The sequence below is a fragment of the Suncus etruscus genome, chromosome 13, assembly GCF_024139225.1.
Source record: "Suncus etruscus isolate mSunEtr1 chromosome 13, mSunEtr1.pri.cur, whole genome shotgun sequence".
NCBI lineage: Eukaryota > Metazoa > Chordata > Mammalia > Eulipotyphla > Soricidae > Suncus > Suncus etruscus.
Window position 1 is genome coordinate 98,219,942 of NC_064860.1, and position 16,765 is coordinate 98,236,706.

At 57.6% G+C, this 16,765-nt stretch overlaps 1 protein-coding gene across 1 annotated transcript; it reads left to right on the plus strand.

Moving 5' to 3' along the window:
- Positions 1–784: 784 nt before the first annotated feature.
- Positions 785–12,581, plus strand: RRP1B (ribosomal RNA processing 1B). The gene is made up of 16 exons (XM_049785422.1): positions 785–912; positions 3,949–4,031; positions 5,303–5,360; positions 6,119–6,204; positions 7,242–7,303; positions 7,438–7,567; positions 7,865–7,929; positions 8,607–8,728; positions 8,998–9,086; positions 9,193–9,290; positions 9,589–9,641; positions 9,904–10,029; positions 10,177–10,904; positions 11,426–11,557; positions 11,782–11,845; positions 12,292–12,581. Exons 1-16 carry the CDS (start codon positions 795–797, stop codon positions 12,480–12,482), a joined length of 2,205 nt encoding a protein of 734 aa, XP_049641379.1. The 5' UTR covers positions 785–794; the 3' UTR covers positions 12,483–12,581.
- Positions 12,582–16,765: the final 4,184 nt, after the last annotated feature.

Genomic DNA, 16,765 nt, shown 5'->3' on the forward strand with positions numbered 1-16,765 from the left:
CTCCTTCACCCGTGCAACATTCCCACCACCAAGGTCACAAGTCTCCCTTCCTCCCCTGTATTCTAAACAGGCTTTCCACTTCCCTCGTTCATTCACATTGTTATGATAGTTCTCAATGCAGTTATTTCTCTAATTGCACTCATCACTCTTTGTGGCGGGCTTCATGTTGTGAGTTGGAACTTCCAGCCCTCCTCTCTCGTCTCTGAAAATCATTGAAAAATGTCCTTCAGTTTTCTTAAAAACCCATAGATGAGGGAGACTATTCTGCGTTTATCTCTCTCCCTCTGGCTTATTTCACTCAGCATAATAGATTCCATGCACAGCCATGCATAGGAAAATTTCATGACTTCATCTCTGCCAGGAGTGATTTCTGAGAACAGAGCCAGGAAGAATCCCTGAGCACTGTCGGGGGCTAAACAACTCGGGGCCGCTTGTCTGGGCGGGTTTGTGGCAGATCAGAGCGTTCTCGACCCCTAGGGCAGGCCTAGATTGACTTAATCTCGGTTTAACCCGGCCTTCAAGGCCAGGGAGAGAGAGGAAGACAGCGGCGCAGGCGCAAAAGTGCCCCGCCCGCCTCCGCTGCATAGTGCGCACGCGCGCTCAGGAAACTCACCGGCTCCGTGACGCCATCAGCGCGCGACCCTCGAGCCGCCGCCTAGAACGCAGGCGCGTTCTTGGGTTACGGCGCGCCCGCGGCGCCGTCGCCGTGACGCTATCAGCGCGCGACCCTCGCGCCACCGCCTAGTGCGCATGCGCGTCCCTGGGAATTACTCCGCGGCGCGCAGAGTCCCGCCATGCAGCCGGCCGAGCTCCAGTTCGCGCAGCGGCTGGCGTCGCACGAGAAGGGCGTCCGGGAGCGGGCGGCGAGGAGGCTGCGCCAGTACATCAGCGCCAAGACGCAGAGGGAGGCAGGTGGGCGCCGGGGCTGGCGCGCGTGGCGGCGGGTCCGGGGTAGAGATGGTGCTGCAGATGGAGATGCTGATGCTGCGGGGCTGGGGTCTGCAGCCCCCCGTTTTAGGCACGTGCCCGGGGCGCCCGGCGGGGCCTGGTCCTCGAGGGGGCGGCGGGAACTTGCACCCGGGCCGGAGCACCGCTCCCTGGGGCTCCCCAAGAGGACCCACCTCCTTCCTACTCACCCGTGTCCAGGCCGCAGCTCGGTCCCTCTCCTCTCCTCGAGGCAGTGGGTGTCCGCCTCCTCTCACAGGGGAACCCGCTTTCCAGCACCCGGAAAACTCCCCCAGAGGAACGCCGACTAGGATTCTGTTAGGAATTAACCCCACTTGCTTCCTTTCCTCTGGGGCCCCGGGACCGTGTTTGCCATGGACTCCTTGCAGGACGAGACTCAGCCCGCGGGGCACGCTCGTATCTCCTCCCTTCGCCCAGCTCTCTGGTTCGGGTTCTTGGCTCCAGCTGCCCCAGTTGATCTTGTTGGCGATTCTACCCCGTCCCCTGCCAACGGACCGACCTCGTCTGCCTCTCAGACAATTGAACTCCCCTCCAGAGAGAGGAGACGAGGCGGTTTCCACAGCTCAGCCCCCGCGGCTGCCTGTTGCTCGTGTGACCCTCCTCATCCAAAAAGATTCCCACCCTTAACGCACTCCCAGCGTTCAGCTTAGCGTGGCTCCCTGCAGAATTTCCCCGCAGCTCTTTCCCCTTCATGCTCAGACACCCGGTACATCCAGCGGTGGGTTGAAGAGCCCCACGGCTTCGCCGCTTCTTTGCCAACCAGCTTTTCCTTCCCTGGGCACCGGGAGTTCCTCCATCCTACATCTAAGAGAAGGAAAAGCCGGGTCTGGAGAGAAAGCACGAGGGGTGGGGAGGGTAGAGGAGAGGAGAAGAGCCCTAGGTGGTTGAGCCTAGTGCCTTTTATTCCGGGAGCTCCAGATCTCACTCAGCTCACGTGCATGGTGGACAGGGGCAGGGTCTGCTTTTAGAAGAATCCGTTGACAACACATTCTCACCTGCGGACTCCAGTTTTGTTGGCATCTTTTCTCGAGCGTGTAGAGGAGACTGCGGTTCTCTGGGCCCTGGAGCTGCAGGTCAGCGTGAGAGAAAGCTGAGACAGTTCTTCTGAAATCCGCTGCATGGGGCAAGTCTTCACCTGGCAGTTTCAGTTCCACCAGGAGTGCCTCACGCTTCCTCCCTGCCTGGGACGCACCAAAAGTTGCTTTTGTCCTTGGCAGCGGCTTGCACCAACCCATGCTGGTCTCTGCGTGGTGCCATGAAGAGTGACTGTCCTCTGGTAGCTCCTGTCGCCAGGTTCGGTATGGGGCCTGCCCCATGGCATTGACTGAGGTGTGGGCGTGCTGACATGGACCCAGCCGTGGCACCTGCCCCTTTCCTCACCAACCTGGGCACTGCACTTCGGTCATGTTTCCAGCCTCTGGATGGCTGAGACAACCTGGGACTTCCTGGGGGCAAGTTGGAGAAACCTGGTGCCCTAGCCCAGTTAGATGAAGGAGAAACGCCAGAAAAAATGCTTCAGGTTCCAGGGAGGGAAACCCCAGCCTCTACAAAAGCAGTATTCCATCGGCAGAGTCCCCAGGTGAAAGGGGTTTCACTACAGCTCTGAACACTTGGGCTCAAAGGGGGGAAGGAAGGTCAGCGGCTGTCCTGAATCCTGTGACAGCATCTACATGCCTGACTTCGGCCCCGCAGAGACTGGGGAGCAGGACTTATGGGATTTCTCTCCCTCCCACTTGAGGCCACCTGGGCCAGAGCTGTTGGACATCCTGAAGCCACTGGAGCATGTTCATTTCTTTGCCTGAAGTAGCAGCAAGCAGACCGGCACTCTTAAACCTCTCCACGCTGGCTGCGGGTCCGTATGTCTGCCCAGTGTGCTCAGGGGCTCTTTGTGGCCATGGATGACATTGCGGCTTATGAAACATCTGAGTCCCACATACATACAGCTCTTCCTGCTCACAGGACCTATGAAGGAATGATCCTGAAAGTCAGTCCTCAAGCACCTTCGTACAACTGTGAAAGGGGCCTATCGGGGCCTTCACCTCCGAACCTGGACAGGGCACTGTCTGCAGGCTACCTTCTAAAACACTAGTTTGTCTCTAGCCCAGGGAGCACTTGCCTTCCCTGTGGAGCGAGGCTCAGCCATGGGAGCATCTGGGGTTCTAGTCCACTGAGGCACTGCCCTGTGCTGCTCATTTTCCCCTCTACAACAATGAGGATAACAATTAGGCATTCTTGTCAGGGTTTGGAAGGGACTTTTGTTTTCTTTGTGGGCTGCACCCTGTGGTGGTGCTCCAAGCTTACTCCTGACTCTGCCCAGGGTCCACTCTCTGGTGCTTCTGGTGTCCCAGTTGCAGAGTCCATGTACTAACCCCCCCCTTGTGATAACTCTGGCTCACAAAATCTGCTGTGGTTTTCCTTGAGGGCACCCCTCATTCTGTATGGGCTTGATTTTTGTTGTTATTTTGGTAGTTTTGGGGGCCACAACTGCTAGTGCTCAGGGTTTACTCCTGATTTTGAGCTCTGGAATGCTCTGGGAACAAATGAGATACTGGGGATTGAACCTGGGTCGGCCACCTGCGGGGAAGGCACCCTCCCCTGCTGTGCTATTTCTCAGGTCCTCCACATTTTGTGGTCAGTCTGCCTTCTCTCATCTGGGATTGCTCTGAGCTCTCCATACCCCCCCCATGTTGGTGGCATCAGCTGGTACCATGGCTTGGGGCTGCCCCGGTGGGGTTACCAATAAGGAAGCTGGAAACCGGCGGGGAGGGGGGAATGAAGGGCAGCCACAGCAGTCCCTCATCCCAGTGCCCACAAAGGTGCTTTTGGGACAAGTCTGAGGCACAGACTTATCTGTCAAGTCTAAGCTGCAGGGCGAGGGGTGAGACTGTGTCTGCTGAGCAGGGTCATGCAGCCTCTGCCAATAGTTGGGCGCTCGGTCCTGGGGGCAGCACAGCTCTGAGCCATGGCTCTTGTCTTCCCCAGGTGGCTTCACTCAAGAGGAGCTGCTGAAGATCTGGAAGGGCCTTTTCTACTGCATGTGGCTGCAGGATGAGCCCCTCCTGCAGGTAATAGGTGTTAGGGTGCTGTTTGCTCAGGTTCCTGGGGCCCCGAGTCCCAAAGGCAGCTCTCAGCTCATCCAGCAGACCCAGAATTGACACTTTTTTTTTGGGGGGGGGGGTTCACACCTGGTGACGCGCAGTGGTTCCTCCTGGCTAATCACTCAGAAATCGCCCCTGGCGTGGGGGACCATATGGGATGCTGGGGGATCGAACCACTGTCTGTCCTGGGTTAGCACATGCAACACAAATGCCCTCCACCTGCTCCACCGCTCTGGCCCTCAGAATTGAAACTTATCTTACCCTTGGACTGGGGTGCCTGAGACTGCCACCATTTACATCCTTCTGGTGCCCCCTAGCGGCGGTGCTGCCACATTATCCCGTCCCTGACCCCTGCCTAGCTGGGTTTGGTTAAGATTGCTTTTTTTTCCCTTGATTTTTGGGCCATACCCGGTGACACTCAGGGGTTACTCCTGGCTATGCACTCAGAAATCACTCCTGGCTTGGAGGACCATATGGGACACCAGGGATCGAACCTGTCCTGGGTCAGCCGCATGCAAGGCAAACGCCTTACTGTTGAGCAATCACTCCAGCCCCTGGTTCTGGTTAAGATAGGGGTTTTTTTTTTTGCCTCCTGGTGGAGCCGGTGCTGGAAGTCTGCATGTCCTATGGTGGGTGCTGTGGGCGGCTGGCCCAGTCAGACAAACCCTGGAGCCAGGCTAGGCAGAGATAGAGCAGCTGCACCTCACACATGGCCTGTGCCCGCCTCCCACTCAGGCCAGTGCCAGAGCCGGTTTAGAGGGAATGATGCTTTGCTCAGTACTGTTGGATTCTGCTCCCGAGTCACAACCACAGTTTTATGGGGAGGAAGGAAACATGAATGGAGGAACCCTCCAAATCAGGGTGTCTGTGGGTGAGAACTGGGTCCCTGTAAGACCCTTTCTTAACCAGGGAGTGCCCAGGACAACATGCCCCTGCCGCTGTCAACTGTTCACGCCCTGCTGTTCCCCAAAACCCCCCTGAAACTAGTTTATCTTTTGAACTAATGAGACACCCTGAACACACATCTGAGATCTCTGAGCCCAATGGGCTGGTTCCAGCGCTACCCCAACATATCACAAGGACATAAGTGAGATGATCCTGCCGCACGTGGTCCTGAAGGTGGACATGACCTTGGAGACTTGAGGGCCCTCTGTCCCCTCCATCCCCTGTCCTGCAGGAGAGTGCAGCCAGCTTCCTGTCCCCATTAACCCCACATTTCTCCCCAACCCGCTTTGCAGGAGGAGCTTGCGGTCACAATGTCCCAGCTCATCCATGTTGTGGACAACTCAGAGGCGCGTAAGTGCTGCTCAGCCCGACTCCAGGCACTGTCATGTTGTCTCCTCCTCGTGTCCTTCTGGGGCTCCTCAGGGTGCTTGCCCTTGGGCGGTCCTATGGGCTAGGGGGCCCTTCTCAGCATGGACCCTGCAGGGAGGGGCTTCAGAGGATCCATCAGCTGCTTCAAGCTACTGAGGGCCCAGGAAGAGTCGCTCCCTGAGCTGTGGTGCTGACACTTGATCCTCCTCGAGCAATTGTCCAGGGACCCTCAGGCTCAGAGTCGGGTCAGCTCTTGCCAGCAAAACTGGCCTCAGCCCTTGGTAACTCTCAGCAGAACCGGCCCTTGGTCTTGGTGACCCTTGGCAGATTGTGGCTCCGGTTTGCCTGCCCAGGAATATGGTGCAGATGAAGGAACCAACAGCGCAGCAGAAAAGCTTCCTGGTTTGAAAGCCAGTCGTGCACATATGGAGAGAAAGACAGAATGTTCCTGGACTCTATAGAACAGAAGCTAGATTCCATATCTGCAGATCTCCGAAGTCTAAGTCTCCATCCAGGACCATCTCCCCATCCCAATGTGGACAAAGGACACTGTTTGAGGGCTCAACCTGATGCCTGTCTGCTCTTCGCTGCTGGAATCTGAGCCTGGCCCCTCACCAGAACCTCGCAGGGGAAGCGGCGAGTCATCCTCGGGCACTTTCTTGCTCTCTGTTCTGTCTGTCCATCTACACGTCCGCCTGTCTGTGTGTGGACTGTGCGCTCACGGCCCCTGTTTTCTGCAGAGCACCTGTTCATCCAGACCTTTTGGCAGACCATGAATCGCGAATGGAAAGGAATAGACCGCCTGCGGTTGAACAAGTACTACATGGTACAGCCACGCTCCAGGCGGGCACTGGGGTGGGTTGGGGCGGAACAGTGCAGAGTGGTGGGCTGGCTGCCCCTCCTCCCTGTCTTTATTATCTTTGTCACTGGTGTAAGTTGGGTGTGGTTGCTGGGCTAGTTTTCCGTTTTTTTTTTTCCATTGGGGGGGGCACACGGTGGTGCTCAGGGGTTACTCCTGGCAGCTTTGGGGAGCCTATGGGATGTCGGGGATCAAATCTGGGTCAGCCACATGTAAGGCAAACAAACGCCCTTGCTGTTGGCTTTTTGCACTCCTGGCCTCTGCCCTTTGAGCCCCATCCTGGCTCTGTTCACTTTTTTTTTTTTTTTTTTTTTTTTTTTTGGTTTTTCGGGCCATTCCCATTTGATGCTCAGGGGCTACTCCTGGCTAAGCGCTCAGAAATTGCCCCTGGCTTGGGGGACCATATGGGATGCCGGGGGGATCAAACCGTGGTCCTTCTTTGGCTAGCACTTGCAAGGCAGACACCTTACCTCTAGCGCCACCTAGTCTGTTCACTCTTGGTTCCTACGACCCTCCCCAGTACTTTCATAGACCCCTCAGGAATCCTTGGCCATGAATCCTGGGCCTGCACAGCTGTGCCAGAGCTCAGATGGGTTAGCTACATGCCAGGCGTACAGGTGTCCTGGCCAGGGCCATCGAAATAGCCTGTTTTTCTGGAGGGCCACAACCTAGCGGTGCTCGAGTCTGCCTTCTAGCACTCCCACTGGCCCATGCTGACCCCTGTGGGGATGGAGCTTCCATCCAGCCTTTGGAACCTTCCAGCAGCTCCAGCCTGTGCCCCTTTTTCTGTGGCTTTTGTTCTGTGGTACCAGGGCTTGAAACCAGGACTGTGTGTGTGTGTGTGTGTGTGTTTCATGTGTGTGTGTGCACGTGCTGCCCAGCAAACCGCAGTCTGGCTCTTAGCCTGCCTGGGTGCGATGGTTCAGGTGCTCTGCAGTGGCTCTGCTGTGCCCTGGCCCTGGGCTGCCAGGCTGAGGTGCTTCCTGCCCTGCGTCTCCCTCTAGCTCATCCGACTGGTCCTCAGACAGTCCTTTGAAGTTTTGAAGCGAAATGGCTGGGAGAAAAGGTACGTCTGTGGGCTGTTGTTGAAGGCGGCTGCACCTCTGCCCTTCCTCAACCCACCACTGCCTGTAGCTTACCCCCAACTGCCCCAGAGCTAGGTGGGCCTGCATTCACAGAACCATGTTCCATTTCCTGCAGTCGGGTCCAGCCCCTTCTCAATGCCCTGACAAAGGAAGTCCTGCACCCCGAAAGTCAGTCTCCCAATGGGGTGAGGTTCCACTTCATCGGAATCTACCTGGAAGAACTGTCCAAAGTGGGCGGGAAAGAGGTAAGCACTGAGCGGGTATCCCAGAGCCTTCAGTGGTTTTGGGCCCTAGAACAGCGCTGATCTCTGTGGACACCAACCTGGCCCTCCATCTGGCCCCTCCTGTCTCCATCTCAGCCTGGCCCTGGGCAGGCGTTGCACAGGCCACCCAAAATCAGTGACCCTCAGGGTGGTGAGCGGGCGAGTCGGGGATGAAGACACCCATGGGCCTGGAGCACTGTCATGAGTAGGACTGAGGTGGTACAGCCCCCACGGATGGGCTGTGGGAGGTTTGCTCACCTCCTGTCCCCTCACTTTCAGCTCCTGGCAGATCAAAACCTTCAGCTGATCGATCCGTTCTGCAAGGTTGCTGCCGAAACCAGAGAGTGAGCTGCCTCCCGTGGCTTCCTGCTCCGCAGGCAGGGGTGGGGGAATAGGAGGGCCTGGGGGCTCTGTGATGCCCACTGACCCCGAACATTCGGAGCACCCACGGTGCACACGGGCATGTATGTCCCAAGTGTAGACGGGTTGATCTGAGCAGGTGGGCTCATCAGTACAAATAATTGAGTACATGGATCCCCAGTGTCGACAGGTGTGTCGCTAAATGGATTGTAAAATCACCCTACATGCCCTGAGTTCAACCCCAGGCGAGCAGGTCTGAAGCAGGGTCACACATGAAATCATCCAGACCAGGTGAGGGTGGAACATGTAGTGTGGCAGTCTTGCACCTTGTATTGAGTGTGAGCTGCCTGCCGAACTGTCATTTTTATCGAGCACAGAGACCCCTCAGGTGGGCCAGTCAGAACTATCCTGAGCCAGTCCAGCCCAGGTTTGCATGTAAGACAGTCTCGGTGTTGGGCTAAAACTAAGTTGTAAAGCAACGGATATAAAGGAACCAGGGGTTTCTGTTTGTTTTGGGGAAAAATAAGGTGTAATCTAACAATAGAACCCCTGGTGTAGATGGGATGGGTGCAGTTAGGTGGGCCCCCGTTTGGATGGGGAGGTATGGTATGGGCAGGTGAGCGTCTGCCCCTGTCCCTCAGCTGCTGCCTTAACCCCCCAGCCACACTTTGGTGCAGACCATTGCCCGCAGCGTGTTTGAAGCGATTGTACACCCATCCCCCTCAGCTTCAGAGGACCCCACGGCAGGGGCCAGCCCTCTCTCTGGAGAAGAACCTTGGACAGGTGAGAGGCCAGGCCCTGGCACGTGTCGACTGGTGGGGAAAGTTTGGCCCGGAGGCTAACAGCCCCTTGCTCAGCTGGGAAGGGGGTGGGAGGTGGGCTGGGCCCACTCTGCCCGGCCCTGTCACCCTCCTCCATCCCTGCCTGGTGCAGTGACAGAGCCCCTTGTGGTTGAGAGGATTCCCCGTATCCGGGAGCTAAGTTGTGTGCTGGCTCTTCCTTCCCCACGCCTGGTGTTTCTGAGTGCAACTGAGTCCATCGTGTTCCCCCAGTGCCTGGCAATGGTCACCCTAAGACCAATGGAACTGCCGAGGATGGAGACAGAGCTGGCGGCTTGGAGGCCTCAGGGCCACTGCTGCAGGTGGGTGTGGTAGGTGCCCAGAGAGCGACAGCAGGGCCGGTGGGGCTGGGGCTGCGGTGGCCAGGGAATGAGGCACCCTGGCTCAGGCTGGCCCTCTCGCCCGCAGTTCAACTACAAGGCTGTGGCCGCCCGACTCCTGGAGATGACCAGCCAGAAGGACACGCCCCCCTTCAACAGGAAGCGCCTCTCCAGGCTTGCCAAGAAGTGAGTATAGGGAGAAGGCAACCAGTGGCACTTACCCAGGAGGCCCCGGAAGGAGTTGGGGCGGTGAGGTCTTTAGTTCACAGACGTGCTGGGCAAAGAACAGCAGCAGCCAGGGGCCTGACTGCAAGGCCACGCCACCCATGCCCAGTTGGTCCCAGCAGAATTGCAGGCCTCTGCAACACATTCTGCCACCCTGCATGGACAGTCCTAGCGCTCCCTGTCCCCTGCCCATGCTTCACTGAGCTCAGGCTGAGCCTGCCCAGACTGGCCATTAACGCCGCCTCTTTACTCCCTCCAGGTTCCAGGACCTCTGCGAAGGTGAGGCCATGTGGAGCCCTGTCACTGCTTGTGGTGTGTCTGGATCCGGGGAGCTGTTGGTGCGGGGGGAACCTGCGGGTGCGAAGGGATCTAGCTTGCTCCAGGAGCCACATGGCCTCTGGCGGCCTTCAGGATGGGCTGTGGTCAGCTGAGCAGTGTGGGATTCTCAGGGCTGCTGCTGTGGGAGGCTGGCTTCTGTCCTGGCACCTGGGTTCCCGAGTGCCACCAGGGGAGTGCATACCCCCAGTCAATATCCCAGGGGTGAGACGCTTAGCCGACGGGCTTGTGTGTGCAGGCAGTGTGGCCCCACCAGGCCAGGCTCAGGACCTCCCTGTTCCCGGGGCTGAGCCAGCGCTTCACGGAGGGCGACAGCCGGATGCAGGAGAGGAGCAGGCACAGACAGCCGGTGGGGATGCACCAGGTGAGCCACACCCACACAACCTGGCCTGGCCTCTGCTCACTGCTGGTGCTGGAGCAGGGGGCCCTCCATCCCATTCTCTTCCCACCCACCCCATTCCCATCCTCTCCTGGGGACGTAGAGTGCTGGAGCCTGCTGCTCCCTCTGCAGGAAGCAACCCCCCGGCTGCCCAGGAGGAGCCCAGCAGAGCCCCCCGGAAGAGGAGGAGGAAGAAGAGGAAGAACCGTGCCCAGCATGAACTCGGGACAGGGCCAGAAGCACCAAGCTCCCCTCAGAATGCAACAGGGCCAGAGGCCCCAGCGCCCCCTCAGGACGGGGCCGGGCAGCCTAGGACAGGACTCGGTGATGCTCAGAAGAGCTGCCTAGGGGAGTCACCCCCCACGCATGTGAAGAGGAAACGGCCTCGAAAGAAGAGCCTCAAGTCCCTGGGGGTACACTCTGGGCTCCCTGAGGACATGTCACCCTGCGGACCCCCACAGACACAGGATACCCAGGTACCCAGGAAGAAGCAGAAACTCAGGGCCCTCCCAGCCAGCGGCTCTGGCTTCTCCACAATGCCTCAGCCCGGCCCTACCAGGGAACCCATGGATACCAGTGATGTGCCCAGCCCTGCCCTGCAGGGAGACGGCATCCAGACACCTGGCCCCCCAGGATCGGGTGACAGCGTTACACAGAAACCCACAGTACCCAGAAACAGCTCACCGCTGCAGAGCAGAAAGCTGAAGAGGAAGAAGGGGGTGCCAGGCCCCCTTGGTCCACACAGCCCAGCCTGCCCCAGACCCGCCAGCCTGGCGAAAAAGAAGAGGGTGACAGGGACACTCGGATCCTGGCCGCCAGCGGGGGCACAGCGGGGACAGGGCCCCCTCACCCCGTCTCTGGTAAGGAGCCCCTCAGCCCGCCCTGAGGCCAAACTCACATAGTCAGGTGCCTTCATAATTGTGGTCAGGTAGGGCACACAGCTGGCTGGGGGCATCCTGTCTCTGGGTGCAGTGGTCAGGCTTTGTAGGGTGATGGCCAGCCTGGGCCCACTGGGTGCCCGTGGGTCTGGAGTGCCCAAGTTGGAAGTCAGCTCTGGCTGCTGTCTTGGCCTCGGTCTTAGTCTGTCCTACTCCTGCTGAACAGGGCACCCGTTCCTGGCCCACCTCGTGTGCCAGCAGCCGTGCCCAGGCTTTGAGTTGCAAAGAGTAGCAGCCTCAGCCCACACAGGCTGGGGAGTCCCTGCTGGCCTCCTAGCCAGGAGCACCACACCTTGGAGCCGGAAAGGGGCCACCCTGAGTCCTTGAGGACCTGAGCCTGTGGCTAAGTTCGCAGGGGTTCAAGTGGGCTCCAGGCCTGAGTGGCTGTGTGTGGGGAGGGTGACTCCCTCTGATCTGCTGACCCTGCCCCCGTCTCTCCCCAGGGCTCTTCCAGGCGGCAGCCTGAGCCGGAGAAGGACTTTGTGCAGTTCAGTACCTCGTGCCTCCCCAAGCCACTCTTCTGCCGGAAGGCCAAGGGCAGCCTGGCCACCAGCGCTCCATGCACCCCTGTGCAGGTAGGACCCACCAGGGGACCCCATGGGAGGTATTGGAGCACGGTTGGCTCCGGGGTCTTGGGGGATGTGCTACAGCTGGGAATAGCAAGGCTGGGCGGGTAGGAGCCCCATGGGAGGCTGGGCCACTTGGCCTGCCCCGCCCTGCTGTAGGGCCCAGGCTGTGCCTCATCCCCCTGCCTTCCACTGGGTCCCTGCGCTGGTGCCTTAACTGCCCCTGCCCACAGCTCAGCAAGACACCGTCCAGCACCAAGAAAGTCACCTTCGGCTTGAGCAGAAACATGACAGCAGGTGAGTGAGGGGCTGCTGCTTCCCAGGAACATTCTAGAATGTTATAGAAGGTTTTCCGGGTTGGTTTTGGTTTTTTTTTTTTGGTTTTTGGGTCACACCCGGCAGCGCTCAGGGATTCCTCCTGGCTCTACGCTCAGAAATCGCTCCTGGCAGGCTCGGGGAGACCATATGGGATCCCGGGATTCCAACACCAACCTGCATGCAAGGCAAATGCCTTCCCTCCATGCTATCTCTCCGGCCCCGTTTTCCGGGTTGTTGGTGTGGAAAGTGGCTTCCTGAAGCAGAGAAGCTGGGCTTGGAGGGTCTGGCCTCATGCCCTTTGCTCAGAACCCCAGAGCCAGGGAGGCACCTAATTGCAGAGCCCCTGTGCCTGTAATGAGCCACTGTGTGGGCAGGTGGGTGCCTGCCGCCCTCCCTGCCTCAGCCAGCCTTGCTCTCTGGTGCAGAATTCAGGAAGACAGACAGGAGCATCTTGGTCAGCCCCACGGGCCCCTCCCGGGTGGCCTTCAACCCCGAGCAGCGGCCCCTCCACGGGGTGCTGAAGAGCCCCCGTTCACCCACCAGCTCCACGCCCACCACCAAGAAGCTGCTGCTCCCCACTGCCCAGCGGCGGCCCAGGGCCATGGACTTCTTCTAGGTGGGACGAGACGACAACCAGGCAACTGCCACCAGCGCAGCTTTGGGTGTGGGTTTCCGTGCACTCCCCGGGTCCCCATAAACTGCCTCTTAGAGTGTGTACGTTTCTGTTGTGTTTACGTGTCTGTGTGCCTGGATGTGCAGGCATGCTGCATCTCCCATCCCACACCACAAATCTATCCGGGGCTGTGGGGGTGCTGTCTCAGCATTTCCCTCTTCTGGGCTCCTTCCCTCAGCACTACCTGGCCTCACAGATGCCAAAGAAAGAAGCAGCGCTAGTCTGTTGGGCCTTCCTGCTCGTGGAACCTGGCACGTTCCAGGGCAGCTGTGGGCAGCAGATGGCAGCCAGTCCCTCAGAGGGCCCCGGGCCCCAGACCCTGCTGCTCAGACCAGAAGCTCTCAGCCAATGAGGAAGCTTAGCTCTCTCCCCTCAGCTGTCTCTCCATCCGAAACAACAAATTTCTCCAGGGCAACTCCAGGTCTTGCTCTGGTTCTTCCCAAGGAGCCCAGCAGGTGCATGGCCAGAGTCCCAGGGTGGCACCCAGAGACTTTGAAAGGCAAGTGAAGGCCTTGTGTCTACCAGCTCTGATGCCTGCCCAGCTCCTCTGACCTTGAGCCTCACACACACGCACGCCTCACCTCTGCCCAGCAAGTCCCTCGCTGCTGGGTGGTGGCTAACCTGACTTGACTGCTGCCTGTCCAGCCACGTTTCAACATGCAATGTACCTCAAGTTCATGGATGCAGGGGGACCGGCTAAAGGGGGCCCTGGTGCAGTGGGAAGGCAGGCTAGAGGGAATTGTCTGTAGTTAGGACAGACATTGGGGCCGAAATGAGCATGGTGGGGAGGATGCTTACGCGGCACGTGGCCAACCTAGTTCAATCTCCTGCGTTCTGTTCTGTCTGGTCCTGCCCAGCATCACCATAAGTAATTGAGTCCAGAGCCTGGAATGACACCTGGGTATTGCTGGGGGTGGGGGGAGCAGACCAGACTGGCATCAGTGGTTAGCGACCCAGGGTCAAAGGCAGCTCGAACGAGACTGCTATCATGGTCAAACATCCATCTCCAGGGTCTGACCTTGAGTCTCCAGGCCCAGAGGACAGCAGGTAAAGCTGTCCTCTTGCACACAACCAGAGTTTGACCTGGAAATACTTGTGGGCTCCCAGGTCCCACGAGGAGTGACCCTTTCCCTCCGAGCACTACATAGAGATCCCCTATTACTTGTGAGGGAGGGAAGGCCCTGGACTTGGGCTGACTGCCAGGTTGGGACTTTAGCCTGAGGCCACATTCCCTGAACTCGGAGGGACCCTGCATCTCACCTGACACCCCAGTTCCAATCCACATGGGCATTTCTGGGAATGGCCACCTCCAGCCCTGCTGCCCACCAATTCTTTTTTCTTTTTTTTTTTTTTTTTGGTTTTTCGGGCCACACCCATTTGATGCTCAGGGGTTACTCCTAGCTAAGTGCTCAGAAATTGCCCCTGGCTTGGGACCATATGGGACAACGGGGATCAAACTGCCGTCCTTCCTTGGTTCACGCTTGCAAGGCAGACACCTTACCTCTAGCGCCACCTTGCCGGCCCCTGCCCACCAATTCTTTTTTTTGTTTGTTTGTTTTTGGGCCACACCCTACGGTGCTCAGGGGTTACTCTGGCTGTCTGCTCAGAAATAGCTCCTGGCAGGCACGGGGGACCATATGGGACACCGGGATTCGAACCAACCACCTTTGGTCCTGAATCACTGCTTGCAAGGCAAACACCGCTGTGCTATCTCTCCAGGCGCATAATTCTTAAAAGGGACTGAAGGGCTAGGTTAGGGACCAGCTCAGGGAAAGGAGTCGGTCCATGTGTGGCTGGCTGGTGAAGGAATCAGTCTGGTGCCCTTTTAAACAGGTGGAAAGGCCCTGCTTCCTCTGGAGTTCTCTGCCAGACCCTTCCTTAATCTGGGAGCTATTCCTTTCCATTCCCTTCAGGAGTGGAGATCGGGGACTGGACCTGCTGAATGAAAAACCTGAGCACATTGATCTGAGTCTGACCCTGCTCAGGAATGATCTGGGAGTTGAGCTTTCCCTGTCAGTAAGAGCAGGCTAGCCTGGGGGAGCTTTGGGCCAGGGGCCCTTGCAGCACGTCCTCAAAAACCCATGCATTGTACACGCAGGCTCATGCGTATACTCATAAACACCCATCCACTTAGACCCACAAAGCGCACGTCCACCTATTTTCTCAGCTGGCGGGTTGCTCTGTGGGGAAGCGGAAGGCAGACTTTGTCACTCATAAGTCGTCACGGGCTCTCTGAAACCAGGTTCCTCCAAACAGAAAAATGCTGAACATTAACCAGCTGTCTCTTAGGAAGAAGAGACTTAGTTGGCTTCTCTAAGCCAAGGCCTGGCCTGGGATTCCTTGCATGGTCTGGGCCTGGTTAGACTCCCAGACCCACAAACAGTCCCCAGGAGCAATCCCTGAGTGCTGCGGCCCTAAGTTAAGCAAACAAACATGGAACCGGAGTGACCAGCACAGCAAGGAGTGCATTTGTATTGCACAAGGGTGACCAGGGTTCAATCCCCAGCAACCCATATGGTTCCACAAGGCTGTCAGGATCCATTTCATTTTTTGATCTTTTTTGGGGGTGTTTTTTGTTTGGTTGGTTTTGGTGTTTTGTTTGTTTTGGATTTTTTGATCCACAACTGGTAATTCTCAGGGGTTACTCTTGGCTATGTGCTCAAATTGATCCTGGCTTGGGGGGCCATATGAGATGCCGGGGATCGAACCCAGGTTCATCCTGGGTCAGCTGCGTGCCAGGCAAACGCCCTACTGCTGTGCTATTGCTCCGGCCCCTATCCTTTTTCCTTTTTTTTTTTTTTTTTTTGGATTTTTTGGGTCACACCCGGCAGCGCTCAGGGGTTTTTCCTGGCTCCAGGCTCAGAAATTGCTCCTGGCAGGCACGGGGGACCATATGGGGCGCCGGGATTCGAACCGATGACCTCCTGCATGAAAGGCAAACGCCCTACCTCCATGCTATCTCTCCGGCCCCTTCTTTTTCTTTTTTAAGCCAATAAACTAGACCTGAGAGCAGGGCTGAGAGGACAGCCCAGTCCTCTCAGCTGGCTCTGAAGGCCCCAGTGACTACCGTATAGGTATTATAATGGACCTTGATTCTGATGCCGAATGGGGTCCTTGGATAACTCATGTAAAGAGGGATGGGCAGAGCCCCTTCCTTTCTCCTGTTTCAGCCACCCTGACAGTGGCTGGAGATCCAGGTCCCAGCCCTGCTCTGGCAGAAAGCACTTGGCCTAGACCTGCCCAGGCCTTCAGGTCCTACACCTTCCCTCACAGAAAAGGATTTTGGGGGAGGGCAGTGAAAGGGAAACAGGCTTCATTCGGAGATACTAAGGAAGGAAGGGAGAGGATAAATGTAACAAGGAAAGAGCCGGGTCTAAGGCCATAACATCCCCATCTCAGGAGGGAGATGCCCGAGACTGATGCGGGCAGGCACTGTGTTCTGGGCCCAGGGAACACATAGTCTTCAAGGCTCCTTAGTTCCACCTCGGCATCTCATCCTGCCCATGGGGCTTTCTCCGAGGGAAGAGATGAGTTCTTCACGCCCGGGGAAGGGGGTCAGTTGACCTCTGAACTCCCTTCCTGGCCTTTGTTCCCACTGCAGTTTTTTTCCCTCAGGCCTCAGTTCAGTATCCACAAGGTGTGTCCTGGTCGCTTCAGGCCTAAGGAGGAGAGTAGCTTCTTCATATTCCATCTCTGGATTTTCTTTCATCCAGGAATTTCTCTTACATTCCAAGTTGCCTTGGGGCCTTTCCCTACCTTCCTGTCTGCTTCAGAACCAGCCCCCAGGACCCAAGTGGTGTCTCTCTCACCCCCACAGTGTCCTGACTGGCTCAGAGTCTTCCTGTTCCCCCCTGGATGTTGGCCGGACCCAGTGTTCAAGGGCCATATCGGGCCAGCACTCAGGACGTACCCCAGAGACGTGAGCTCAGCTCCAAGCGACCCTTGCAAAGCCACTGCTGTCCTGAGATAGCTGAGTACAGGTGGCATGTGAAGGTCAAGGAGGAGAGAATGAGTGGGTGCATGTGGCCAGTATGATAGATGAGTGTGGGTGAAAGACCAGTTCTGGCTGCATGGCCTGGCCAGAGCAGCCTAAGGTGACAGGGTTGGATACCGTCTCCCCAACTCCTAGTGAGGGTTGGAGGGACCCAGGTTTATTACACTGATAGACGCAGCAGAGCTGGTGCTGAAAGAGCTGGACCTTAACAAAATCAGTGTCAGTGGTGTCA

Coding starts and splice junctions, on each gene's coding strand:
- RRP1B (XM_049785422.1), top strand. CDS start 795: ATGCAGCCGGCCGAGCTCCAGTTCGCGCAGCGGCTGGCGTCGCACGAG. Junction 5,361..6,118: donor TGTGGACAACTCAGAGGCGC/GTAAGTGCTGCT, acceptor TGTTTTCTGCAG/AGCACCTGTTCATCCAGACC. Junction 11,558..11,781: donor CTCCATGCACCCCTGTGCAG/GTAGGACCCACC, acceptor CCCTGCCCACAG/CTCAGCAAGACACCGTCCAG.